Source organism: Scyliorhinus canicula, chromosome 2 (assembly GCF_902713615.1).
Source record: "Scyliorhinus canicula chromosome 2, sScyCan1.1, whole genome shotgun sequence".
Lineage (NCBI taxonomy): Eukaryota > Metazoa > Chordata > Chondrichthyes > Carcharhiniformes > Scyliorhinidae > Scyliorhinus > Scyliorhinus canicula.
The window spans coordinates 92,396,246-92,410,388 of NC_052147.1; the positions used below are offsets into that span (position 1 = coordinate 92,396,246).

General features: G+C 47.7%; 1 protein-coding gene across 2 annotated transcripts in view; it reads right to left on the reverse strand.

Moving 5' to 3' along the window:
* LOC119956118 (cytosolic phospholipase A2 zeta-like) overlaps positions 1-14,143 on the reverse strand; it is a 194,768-nt gene that overhangs the window by 137,457 nt on the left and 43,168 nt on the right. For both annotated transcript variants that reach the window (XM_038783011.1, XM_038783003.1), the window contains exons 5-8: positions 13,737-13,859; positions 11,941-11,981; positions 7,632-7,674; positions 5,036-5,102 (exon numbers count right to left, since the gene is read on the reverse strand). In XM_038783011.1, the coding sequence (XP_038638939.1) occupies positions 5,036-5,102; positions 7,632-7,674; positions 11,941-11,981; positions 13,737-13,859 (274 nt within the window). The remainder of the gene's footprint in view (positions 1-5,035; positions 5,103-7,631; positions 7,675-11,940; positions 11,982-13,736; positions 13,860-14,143) is intronic.

The following is a 14,143-nucleotide window of genomic DNA, read 5'->3' on the forward strand; positions in this document are numbered from 1 at the left end:
CGCCGCCATCTTCTCCCCACAGGTCCACGTGCGGCCCGTGGGTGCCCGCCATCTTGCCTGCCCCCACAACGTGCGCACCATGGGTGCCGCCATCTTGCCCCACCCCTACAACGTGCGCTGCATGGGCGCCGCCATCTTCTCCTCAACAGGTCGTCCGGACGTCACCATCGCCACCATTTTGTCTCCCCCACGGGACTGGAATGCTGGATCCGGGTCGCCGTCGCTCCCCATCTGAATCCTCGGACGACCACCCGCTGCTGGCCTCTATGACACTGGACCAGTCCCGTCCTCACAACCTGGCCACCGCTTCGACGACCACGCGACCTCTTGCCTACTGGACTCCGGGAGCACCGAAAGTTTCATCCACCCGGACACGGTAAGGTGCTGCTCCCTCGCGGTCCACCCCGCCAACCAAAGGATCTCCATGGCCTCCGGATCCCACTCTGTCCCGATCCAAGGTTTCTGTGTGGTCAATCTCACTGTCCAAGGTGTAGAATTCAGCAGTTTCCGCCTCTACGTTCTCCCCAACCTCTGTGCTGCACTATTGCTGGGTCTGGACTTTCAGTGTAACCTCCAGAGCCTCACCCTCAAATTCGGCGGGTCCTTACCCCCACTCACCGTTTGCGACCTCACGGCCTTCAAGGTTGACCCCCCTCCCGCTTTACCAATCTAACTGCGGATTGCAAGCCCGTCGCCACCAGGAGCAGACGGTACAGCACCCAGGACAAGGCCTTCATCAGGTCCGAAGTCCAGCGGCTACTTCGTGAGGTATCATCGAGGCCAGCAACAGCCCCTGGAGAGCCCAAGTGGTAGTGGCTAAAACTGTGGAGAAACACAGGATGGTAGTAGACTACAGCCAGACCACAGGATGGTCGTAGACTACAGCCAGACCATCAATCGGTACAAGCAGCTCGACGGTACCCCCTCCCTCGCATATCTGATATGGTCAATTTCTCCACACCGCCACTCTCCTCAACCTCACCTACAACAAGGAGAAGTGCGTGTTCAGCACCAACCGCCTAGCCATCCTCGGCTACGTAGTCCAAAACGGACTCCTGGGTCCTGACCCCGACCGCATGCGCCCCCTCATGGAGCTTCCCCTCCCTCACTGGCCCAAGGCCCTCAAACGCTGCCTTGGGTTCTTCTCCTACTACGCCCAGTGGGTCCCAAACTACGCGGACAAGGCCCGACCACTCATACAGTCCACTCAATTTCCCCTCACGGCCGAGGCACAACGTGCCTTCGCCCGTATTAGAGCAGACATAGCCAAGGCCGGGATGCACGCAGTAGATGAGACACTGCCCTTCCAAGTAGAGAGCAACGCTTCAGATGTCGCCCTTGCCGCCACTCCAAACCAGGCAGAGACCTGTGGCATTCTTTTCCCGCATCTTTCATGCCTCTGAAATTCGACATTCGTCTGTTAAAAAGGAGGCCCAGGCTATTGTTGAAGCGGTGCGGCATTGGAGGCATTACCTGGCCAGCAGGAGATTCACTCTCCTCACTGACCAACGGTCGGTAGCCTTCATGTTCAACAACACGCTGCGGGGCAAGATCAAAAATGATAAAATCTTGCGGTGAAGAATGGAGCTCTCCACCTACAATTACGAGATTTTGTATCGCCCCGGCAAGCTCAACGAGCCCCCAGATGCCCTCTCTCTCGGTACATGTGCCAGCGCACAAGCAGACTAACTCCATGCCCTGCACGACAGTCTTTGTTACCCGGGGGTCACTCGATTGTACCACCTCGTCAAAGCCCGCAATCTGCCCTACTCCGTCGAGGAAGTACGGACAGTCACCAGAGACTGCCAGGTCTGTGCGGAGTGCCAGCCGCACTTCTACCGGCCAGACCGCGCGCGCCTGGTGAAAGCGTCCCGCCCCTTTGAACGCCTCAGTGTGGATTTCAAAGGGCCCCTCCCCTCCACCGACCGCAACACATATATCCTCAGTGTGGTCGATTAATTCTCCAGGTTCCCCTTCGCCATCCCATGCCCCGATATGAAGTCCGCCAACGTCATCAAAGCCCTCAACTCCATCTTCGCTGTGTTCGATTTCCCCGACTACATCCACAGCGACAGGGGATCCTTATTCATGAGCGATGAGCTGCGTCAGTTCCTGCTCAGCAGGGGTATCGCCTCCAGCAGGATGACCAGCTATAATCCCGGGGGAAACGGGCAGGTAGAGAAGGAGAACGGGACGGTATGGAGGGCCATCCAGCTGGCCCTACGGTCCAGAAACCTCCCAGCCGCTCGCTGGCAGCAGGTCCTCCCGGATGCACTGCACTCCATCCGGTCTCTACCGTGCAACACCACAAATAACACACCCCATGAACGTGTTTTTACCTGCCCTAGGAGGTCCACATCCGGGGTGTCGCTCCCGACTTGGCTCGCAGCTCCAGGACCGGTCCTTCTACGGAGGCATGTCCGTCTCCACAAGGCGGACCCCTTGGTGGACAGGGTACACCTGCTCCACGCCAATCCCCAGTATGCCAATGTGGAGTTCCCCGACGGCCGCCAGGATACAATCTCACTCAGGGACCCGACTCCCTCAGGTTCCACTCCCACACACTTCCCCACCACCCTGCCCTCCCCCAGTGCTCCCAGCATTAGCCCCACCAGGTCCATCCCTCCTTCCACTGCCCACGCTACAGGACGAGGAAGACTTCGGCACGCTCCCGGAGTCATCCAACTACTGGCCAGCACCAACACCGCCAGCACCGACATTGCCTCCACCGCTACGTCGTTCCCAGCGAACCGTCAAACCGCCGGACAGGCTTAACCTCTGACGGGCACCAGACTACAAGATGGACATATACTTTTTTCCCCCTCCCCTCTGTAAATTATTAGCAAATCTGTATATAGTTCCACGCCACCCCCGCCGGACTCATTTTTAACAGGGGGTGAATGTGGTGATCCACTGTGTGCACCTGTATTAGGGGATGTACGTACGGTAGGACCTACACTACAGATTCGCCGGTAGCCCCTGCCTGCTAGCTCCGTCCACAAGGAGCCGTATAAATAGGCATGACCTCCTCCTGATCAGCCATTCTGCCAGCTGCAGTAGGAGGCCACGCATCTGACTGTAATAAAGCCACAGTTGTACCAATCTGAGTCTTTTGTGCAATTGATAGTGCATCAGATCTCACAAACACAAAGCCCTTTATCTCCCCCGCGGCCAAGGGGCAACTACCAACCTAGAATGCTTCAGCCCCTTGACCAAGCCCAACCCACCTGAGGGGCCTCCCACACCCAGGCAGAGCTTCCCCACAGTAGCCATTGTGCCAGCTTCATGTTTTTGAAAAGGAGTACTAAACGGTGCCCACTGGGGAGGCCGCTGCATTCAACTTCAATGTGGGGGTGGCACGGTAGCACAATGGCTCGCGCTGTTGCTTCATAGCTCCACGGTCCCAACGGTTCGATTCTCGGCTTGGGTCACTGTCTGTGTGGAGTCTGCACGCTCTCCCCGTGTCTGCGTGGATTTCCTCCGGGTGCTCCGGTTTCCTCCCACAGTCTAAAAGGTTAGGTGGATTGGCCACGCTAAATTGCCCTTAGTCTCCAAAAAAAGATTAGATGGGGTTACTGGGTTACAGGGATAGGGTGGAGGTGTGGGCCTCAGTAGGGTGCTCTTTCCAAGCGCCAGTGCAGGCTCAATGGGCCGAATGGCCTCCTTCTGTATTGTAAATTCTATGATTCAATCTTGTTAATGAGATTGAAATGAATGTAAATTAGGGTGAATGATTTTTTATTTTTAACTTTAAAGTACCCAATTCATTTTTTCCAATTAAGAGTCAATTTAGCGTGGCCAATCCACCTACCCTGCGCATCTTTGTGTTGTGGAGGCGAAACCCACACAAACGTGGGGAGAATGTGCAAACTCCACATGGAAAGTGACCCAGAGGCGGGATCGAACCTGGGACCTCGGCATTGTGAGACAGCAGTGCTAACCACTGTGCCACCGTGCTGCCCTGGTTAATGCTATTTTTGGGCATGATGCAGAACTCACAATCGGGAGGGGGCCAGGTGAACCGCAAAAATGTTTCACGCCTGCTGTGATCTCGATTTTGCCCATGCGGAGACGAACCCACCCGCGCATGCGCGGGGATGACGCCAGCACGCGCTGGCACTCCAGCACATGCGCCGACTCACACCGGCCGGTGAAGGCCCTTCGGCGCCAGTTGGCATGGCGCCAAGCCCCTATCCCGCCGGGACGCCAACCACTCCGGGGCGGGCCTAGCCCTTGAAGGTGCGGAGGATTCCGCACCTTTGGGGTGGCCCAACGCCGGAGTGGTTGGCGGTTGGAGAATCCCGCCCACGATATTTTGGACTCCTAATATTCACACAAATGAATATTCCTATCTTTGTTTTATTTTGTTCTTTATATTTCAATTTTAAAAAGTGCCCAATTCTTTTTTTCCACTCAAAGGGGTATTTAGCCTGGCCAATCCACCTACCCTGCACATCTTTGGATTTTTGGGAGTGAGACCATACCAGACGAGGGGAGAATATGCAAACTCCACACAGCCAGTGACCCGGGCCTGGGACCAAACCAGTGTCCTTGGCGTCATGTGGCAGCAGAGCTAACCGCTGTGCCACCTGTTTTATTTTGTTTTAAGTTATTCCTAGTTGTAAAATTATTTTCTCTCTATCTCCTTGTGTGTACCTCTGTCGTTGCGGGAGTGGCAACCCGAATGTACGAATAAATGAATAAACCATATTTCTTAGGGATTTGACGCTGAAGAGAGTTTGCTGTGAGTCACATTAAAGTTGACTTCACAAACAGATTGTTTGGGGAAACACAACACCACCCATTTCAAAAATTAAAACACCTCTGATTATGGACAGAGGACGAGAAAAATAAAGGAGTTCAGTTTGCCCCCCCCTCCCCTGCCCACAGATTATTGCCAAATAATTGTTTTCAGTGTCCGCTTAATCTATTGTGAATCTTATCAATAAATGCTTGTTTATTGTTTTGTGCACTAACATTTTATACTTATGGGGAAGAACACAGTCGTATAACACTTCTGCAATACAGCACTTGCCTGTTCCTATCATTTTTAAATTGTTGACCTTCTTCACCTTGGCGTCCACACATGTACACGGTTGAGCCTAGTCAATGGAGAAACCAGAAAACAAATTGTCTCAAGCTGAAGAGGAGATATCAACCGCACAAGCATTGGATTATAGGTACTGGGTTACAGATTAGATTATTCAGTGTAATTTCAGTCCATTCTTGTCTTTTTGCCCCAATTAATATCAGGAATTATTATCATTTTTATTGGTCACCTGAAACACGTGCAGGTGCATAGAAATGACAGCAGCACCTTAAATTGGATGAGACTAAGCCTCGCACAGGAGGAGGAAGAGTTGACTCTCCCCAGGGCATCCGCCCAAGTCCCGTCTTCTATCTGCTCCCCAAGTTCCTCCTCCCATTTAGCCTTCAGCTCCTCCACTGACGACTCCTCCACCTCCTGCATTACCTTATAGATGTCAGACACCTTCCCCTCTCCGACCCACACCCCCGAAAGCACTCTGTCCATCGTCCCCCGCAAGGGCAGCAGAGGGAATCCCTCTACCTGTCGCCTAGCAAACGCCTTTACCTGCAAGTATCTGAACATGTTCCCTTGGGGAAGCCCAAATTTATCTTCCAGTTCCCCCAGGCCCGCAAACCTCCCGCCAATAAACAGGTCCCTCAATTTACTAATGCCCGCCCTTTGCCACCCCCTAAATCCCCCATCTTTGTTCCCCAGGATGAACCGATGATTGCCACCCAGTGGAGCCTCCATCGAGCCCCCTGTTTCCCCCCGATGCCGTCTCCACTGTCCCCAGATTCTTAGGGTCACCGCCACCACCGGGCTCGTGGTAAACCTCTTAGGGGAGAGCGGCAACGGCGCCATTACCATGGCACCCAGGCTCGTACCTCTACATAATGCCATCTCCATTCTTTTCCACGCCGCCCCTCCCCCCTCCATCACCCATTTACGCACCACTGACACATTGGCCGCCCAATAGTACCCCAGAAGGTTGGGCAGCGCCAGCCCGCCTCTATCCCTCCCTCGCTCCAGGAACACCTTCTTCACTCTCGGAGTCCCAGGTGCCCACACAAAGCTCAAAATACTGCTAGTCACTCTCATAAAGAAGGCCCTGGGGATAAAGATGGGCAGGCACTGAAAGAGGAACAAGAACCTCGGAAACACCGTCATTTTGACGGACTGTACCCTCCCCGCCAACGAAAATGGCAGCATGTTCCACCTCTTGAACTCCTCCTCCATCTGATCTACAAGTCTGGTGAAATTATGTTTGTGAAGAGTCCCCCAGTTCCTGGCCACCTGCACCCCCAGGTACCTAAAGCTCTCTATTTATGGGGGTGTTGTTCTGTTATGTTTTTTTTGTTGCTGTGGGGCATTGTTTTAGTTTTGTATCTTGCGGGGAGGGTTGGGGGGGTTTGTTGTATTCTATGTCGGGTTGGGGGTATGGAGTGGGGCTGGTATTTGGGAGCTGCGTCAGAAGGGTGTGGTGGGGCAGTGCGAAAGCGTGGACTTTCCTCTGGTTTCCCGCGCTGCGGGGCTGGGGGGCGGAGACGATGACGGGGGGAGGCCTTAACTGGTTCTTCCGTTGGGGGGGGGGGGGGGTGTTCCTTATTGTAGTTTCTATTCTGTAACTTTATATTCTGTAACTTTATATTGTGTTAATTTGTGTTGTTAAAATGCTGTGTTGTTCATGGAGGTGGGGCGAACGTTTATGATTGCTAATATTATTGTTATTTTACTATGGTGCGTTATTGTTGTATAAATTTAAAACTTTTCAATAAAAATTATTTCAAAAAAAAAAAAATCCTGGAACTCCCTCCCTAAAAGCACCTACACCACATGGACTGTAGCGGTTCAAGAAAACTGCATCACCACATTCTCAAGGACAATTAAGGATGGGCACCAAATGGCTGGCGTAGCCAGCGATACCCACATCCCATGAAGAATTTAAAAAAAATATCCAAATGTATACTAATCTCCAAGTTCACCTTCTTGCCATGTTTGGTGCAGATGATATTCCTTCCCCAAACTAGCCGTTTTTCCACCAACATAAATCAATTGTGAGGACTGCAAAGTGTTCTGCTGGTTCTGGGCTGGTTTAGCTCACTGGGCTAAATCATTGGCTTTTAAAGCAGACCAAGCAGGCCAGCAGCACGGTTCAATTCCCGTACCAGCCTCCCCGAACAGGCGCCGGAATGTGGCGACTAGGGGATTTTCACAGTAACTTCACTGAAGCCTACTTGTGACAATAAGCAATTTTCATTTCATTTTTTCATTTTTCAAAACACAAGAACTGTCCATAAATGTGTAACCGCACATACAGAACGAAGGTTAACCTGGTCATCAGTTAGAATGCTACAAATGCCTTCAGTACAACCTGAATTAGGGAAAGGAGTAAAATCATTATGGATTCCTGGACCACATCATTTGTATGTGTTAGGATGTACATGCATATAGAAATACTCACATCCAGAGAAAACTGGGTGCAAAAAGGGAATGAACTAATCTCAGGATTTAGCACGATCTCTAGCTCCCATACTTAAGAACCCCCAACATTTCCAACCAGCGAACATATATGCGCTAATCTGAACTGTATCAAGCAACTCACCACAAGCACGCGATTAGTGAGGATCTCAGTGGGAGGATCGTTACTGCAAAAGAGGAAAAAAGGAACACGCTGATATTATTATAGTTGTGAATGAACATTGGTCGGTTAAGGACAACATAATGCAAGATCCATGACTGAAATTTTATGAACTGGAATATTAACCAACAAACACCAAAGTTTCCTCGCTATAACATTACTGAACAACACTCAGTGAAGTCAACCTGAGAAAAGATTTGAAGTGGAACAATAAAAAGATGGGGAGAAACAAATCACTGAACTTTTTTTTAAAATTTAGAGTAGCCAATTATTTTTCTTTTCCAAGGGGCAATTTAGCGTGGCCAATCCACCAAACCAGCACATCTTTGGGCTGTGGGGGTGAAACCCACGCAGACATGGGGAGAATGTGTAAACTCCACACGTACAGTGAGCCAGGGCTGGGATTCGAACCCGAGTCCTCAGCGCTGCAGTCCCAGTGCCAACCACTGCGCCACATGCTGGCCTAGTGAACTTTTAATGTGCACCTTCCACTAATTAGTTTTAGAGACCCTGTAGGAGGGCTATTTGTCTCCGAGTTGTGCATGCCAATTGGATACAGAGAACCCAAGGAAGGGACCAGATGGAGATTGATCTCGTAAGGGACAAAGGAGGGGTGAAACTGGATGCAAAATCGATAAACTTTCCACAGCACCTTCCATACAAGTCCAGGAGTTGTAATACCGGCCCCTTAAGCCTACTTGTGACAATAAACGATTATTATTATTTATTATTATTATTAACCTCATGCTAGGGTTATTTTTTTAAAAAAATTTTGTTAAAAAATTTTTTTATGACTTGATCTTGGGCCGCATTAAAGACCTTTGGCGGGCTGTGTCCGTAGTTTGCCCACCCCTGACCTAATCTTTCAATTAGGCACTTTAGTCTTCTAACCTCAACACTGAGTTCAACAACTTTAGATCAAAACATCTGCCTCTGTTTTGTCAGGCGGGAGCTGTCGGTGATGATTCCACAATTTTCCATTTTCACCTCGTATAGACCCTGTGCAAAGTGGTTACCCACTCAGAGATAGAAGTCACAATATTGGAGCATGAAAGATTGGAGTTGCTGCATTACATGGTGAGGCTGACACTGCGCTGGTTTTGTAAAGGGCCACAGTATGAGTAGTGATCAGGCACTTTACAGTATCATAATGTTGAGCCTCTTGAGCATTTATTTAGCTTTGTATCATCACCAAATCTTAATACCTTACTATTGAATGAAATGAAAATGAAAATCGCTTAATTGTCACGAGTAGGCTTCAATGAAGTTACTGTGAAAAGCCCCTAGTCGCCACATTCCGGCGCCTGTCCGGGGAGGCTGGTATTGAATCTGTATAAATCATTAATATAGATAGTAAATACCTGGGGCCCCAGTACTGATCCTTGCGTCACTCCATTAGTTACAGATTGTTAACTTGAGAATGTCCCATTTATCCCCACATCTTCTTTCTGTTTGTAAACCAATCCTTCATTTGTACGAGCACATTACCCACAACTCTATGCAGCTCCACCTTGTGCAGTGACGTTTTGGGTGGCAACTTATGGAATGCCCTTTGGAAATTCAAGAATACGACATCTACTTTCTCCCGTTTATCTACCCAACTAGTTCTAGCCTCAGAAGACTCATACAAATTTGGCAAGCACAAATTCCCTTTCGTAAAACCATGCGGACATTTTCTGATCATATTATGATTTTCTAAGTGCATTGTTAAGACTTACTTAATATTAAGTTCAGCATTTGCCTGACAACTGATGTCAGGATAACAGTTCCCGATTTACTCTCTCCTTCCTTGAATAGTGGTGTAACATTTTCTAATTTCCAATCCAATTCTAGAATGTTAGGGAATTTTGGAAAATCGTAATCAGTAACTCCACAGCTATCTCATTTGGAACCCTAGCATGTAGGCCATTAAGTAATTGGTAAATTAAGTAAATTCTCCTATGCTTTTCCTCTGTTAATATTAATTACCGCATGTTCCTCATCCTTAGGAGCCCCTTGGCTAGTCTCTATTACTAGCCCTCCACAATGAAGACACACACAAAGTTCAAGGTATCTGCCACTTCCTCATTTCCCATAAACATTGTTTTTGTGTCTGCCTCTAAGGAAAAAATACTAATTTTAGCTAATCTTCTCCTTTTTATATACATGCAAAAGCTCATACAATCTTTTTATATTATTAGCTTGTTTACTGTTTCTATTTTTCTTCGCCATTTTTCAACTTTTTGGTTGCCCTTTGGCGATTTCTAAAACTCTCCCAATCCTCACATTAACCACTATTCTTTGCAACATTCTAACCATAACTGCCTTCGTTTATGTCAGCTTCAGTTCTAACCATTGGGGGGATTCTTTCCCCAATCACCTCAACTCCTATTTAACTCAGTTCAGTGAGTTCCCAAGTGCTATATACTTGGTCGTTCGCTGACTTTCTGTTGAGGACAGCTACTCCCACTTCGGTTATGAGCTCTTGTATCCACATCTGGATCAAGTCTCGTGGTCCAGTGGCTTTGGTGAAATCTGATCTCAGCATCAATATTTTTTTTTCTTCAAAAAATTTATTTTAAAAGAGTACCCAATTCACTTTTCCCAATTAAGGGGCAATTTAGTGTGGCCAATCCACCTACCCTGCACATTTTTGGGTTGTGGGGGCGAAACCCACACAAACACGGGGAGAATGTGCAAACTCCACGTGGATAGTGACCCAGAGCCAGGATAAAACCTGGGACATCGGCGCCTTGAGGCAGCAATGCTAACCCACTGCACCACCATGCTGCCTCTGATCTGAGCATCAATAAGCAGGTTACCGATGGGAAGGTGTCACTGGCGATACTTGAGATATTTTTCCATTACTCAGTTGATAATTGGAAGGAGGGTCACAAGTTAACTGGTTGGTGTGATTTGTCCTGCTTTTTTTGTGAAAAAGATATATTTGGGCAATTTTTCCAACATACATGTATGGACCCACTAGTACACAGGTCTTCCGCTAGTTCTTAGGCTACACGATTCAAAATAATCTGCCGCTTCTTAAATATGACATGGATGGACATTGGAATCTACGACAAATGGAATGGCTTTGAAAACAAACAGTTTAAAAAATGGCTAATAAAATTGAATGACATGCTGTGCAAGATCAGAACTGGAAACAGCCCCTCTCTCTCTCTCTCCTGGCTGCCGCCACCATGTTCTACACATGATATGTGGAGATTGGCCACGTGGCCTACATCACCTTTGGCTATCAAAGAGAAAATGCTGCAAAATCTCAGCAGATCTGGCAGCATCTGTAGGGAGAGAAAAGAGCTAATGTTTCGAGTCCAGATGACCCTTTGTCAAAGGTCATCTGGACTCAAAACATTAGCTCTTTTCTCTCCCTACATATGCGGTCAGACCTGAGACTTTCCAGCATTCTCTCTTTGGTTTCAGATTCCAGCATCCGCAGTAATTTGCTTTAAACCTTTGGCTATCACGCTAGCAAACTGGTGCCGATTGATGACGTTATTGATCAGTACATCGCACTGATGGATGGCCCTTGTAGACTGCAGAGACAAGCAATGCCATTTAAATGTATGCAGCTCACTGAGTTTAAGATTCAAATACCTTACAATGTCCGCCACAAGTCTGTGAAAGCTGCTTAGGAAAATGGGAAAGTCACAGAGAATTGAGACTCCACCCACTGGATAAAGAAAATTAAACCCCGTGCAAAGAGAGCCAAAATAACAGACTTTGATTGCTACAAGGTCATGAAGGCCAAGAAAGTGAGAAACAAAATCATCAAGCATGATTTGTCAAAGCTGCAGAAGGAAGCCAGCAAGAAAGCATAAATGTTTGTTGCGTAAACAAACAAAATAAACTTCATACCAGAAAAAATACTGAACATTTGTCCTTTGAAAACAAAGTTTTTAAAATGGCAGATAAATTGAATGACATAGAACATACAGTGCAGGAGGCCATTCGACCCATCGAGTCTGCACTGACCCACTTAAGCCCTCACTTCCACCCTATTCCCGTAACCAAATAATATGTGTCCTATCCGCAAGTCTTGGGTCACTGTCTGTGTGGAGTCTGCATGTTCTCTCCGTGTCTGTGTGGGTTTCCTCCGGTTTCCTCACACAAGTCCCGAAAGATGTGCTGTTAGGTGTATTGGACATTCTGAATTCTCCGGGTGGCGACTAGGGGCTTTTGATTGTAACTTAATTGCAGTGTTAATGTAAGACTACTTGTGACAACAATAAGGATTATTATTATTAAGTCCCCGAATTGCCGTAATTTTAATGCTCACCATTTTTCCAAATGAAACTCCACTTCTAGTTGCTCATCATCCTGAAAGAAACAGGTTAAATGTAATGAGAATCCATTTATTAATTTTACTGCATTAAGTTTAAAAGCAATCAGATTGTATTATGGCTTTCAAAAATATTGCGCAGGAGACTGGATGGTGTCCTCTATCCCAGGAACATGGGTTTAAAATCAGGAACAAGAGGGAGCCAATTAGCCTCTCAAGCATGTTTCAATGATATATCATAGAATTTACAGGACAGGTCCACTGCCATAATTCCATACACTGATCTTTTCTCCATGTTCCTTAAACCAAATCTATCTATCTAATTTTTACACTTAATTTATCTCGCATCAGTTGCCACTCCCAGAAGAGAGTTCCAAATCTCTACCATCTTTTTCCCAAGAGACTCCCCAAACAATGGAAATAGTTAAAAAAGCAGAAAATGCTGGGGGGAAAACTAAGCGGGTCTGGCGGGGGAGAATCCGAATTAACATTTCCAATCTAAAATGACAAAATTCAGAACTGTGAATTTTATGCTGTTGAGAAATAGGGAAAGGACCGGTGAAACAAAAAGATTGGGAATAGGTTAAAGGTCTGGAGAGGTTACATTACAAAGATGTCGTTGGACACAAGACAAAGGAAGTAGTAACGATATTACTACAGAATAAAAAGGTTTTAATAATGGTATAACGGTTAGCACGGTCTGTGTTAAGGGCAGCACGGTGGCGCAGGGGGTTAGCCCTGCTGCCTCACGGCGCCGAGGTCCCAGGTTCAATCCCGGCTCTGGGTCACTGTCTGTGTGGAGTTTGCACATTCTTCCCTGATGAGCCATCAATTGCACGTGAGACGAGTTGCTGTACAAAAGTTAGGCTTTAATAAGCTAGAACTTAGCCCTGCGGTCGACTACAATAAATGGACGACCGCAAGGTGTTCTGACTATTTATACCTCGGTACGGAGGCGTGGTTAACTCAGCCTCTCGACCAATCGGAGAGCCATCACATGACTGGTCTCAACCAATCGGTCGAGAGGCACATGACTGACCAGGGCCAATGGTAAGCCGGTGTTCTGCACCAATGGCAGACAGCTATGCAAATCATACCACCACACTCCCGTGTTTGCGTGTGTGTAATTTGTATGTTCTTCCAGTGACTGCATGGACTTCCTCCTGGTGCTCTGGTTTCCTCCCACAGTGCAAAGATGTGCAGGTTAGGTGGATTGTACATGATAAAAACAATTGTCCCTTTAGTGTCCAGGGATGTACAAGTTAGGTGGGGTTACGGGGACAGGGCGGGAGAGTTGGCCTAGGTGGGGTGCTCTATCAGCGGGTCGGTGCAGACTCAATGGGCCGAATGCCTCCTTCTGCGCTGTAGAGATTCTATGAAAGCAAAAGGGCAGAATGTGTTAGTAGCAGAAAAAGGGCCAGTGCTGTCTGAAAGCAAGACATGAAAACAAGTTACAGACTGAATCAAAATGGTGGACAGGTTTCATGGTCCGAAGTTGGCGAACCCGATGTTAAGTCCATAAGGCTGTAAAGTGCCCAATATGAAGGCGAGGCGCTGTTCCTCCTGTTTATCTTGGCCTTCACTGGAACACTGGTGCTCAGAGCATGTCAGTGTTACATAGGCAACTCTTAGGTCATATTACAGTCCTGTGAATTATCGTCAGAGTTCTCCTTTTACAAAAAAGCTGTTTGTTGAGTTGTTGTTGTACATCTTTAAACATTCATGGCACACACTACTACTGTGCATAGGAACGAAACACCAGAGGTTCAATCGCAGCAAAATGGATGCCTCACCTTCAGGTTTATGGTAGTCTTCAAATCATGTCCAAGTTCAATTTTCCCAATGTCGACAGCTACTGTCGACAGATGTTTCGTCCCTTTAACATTGACAGCATAGAGGGAAAGCTCCAGCACATTCTAAACAGAGTCAAAGAAATTTCTCAAACAGAACAGAAAACACGTCACGATAAATCATTGCAAGTTATGAGGAGAGCATCAGGCAAATTACATCAGTTGCTTTTCTGTCCCCAAATAAGCCAAATTGTAAAATGGAAGATGACACATTACTGGAGAAACATAGAAATTAGGAGGAGTAGGCCATTCGACCCATCGAGCCTCTTCTGACATTCAATTTAAACATGGCTGAACCTCTATCTTGATGTCATACTCCCGTTCTCTCCCCATACTCCGCAAGTGTCTAA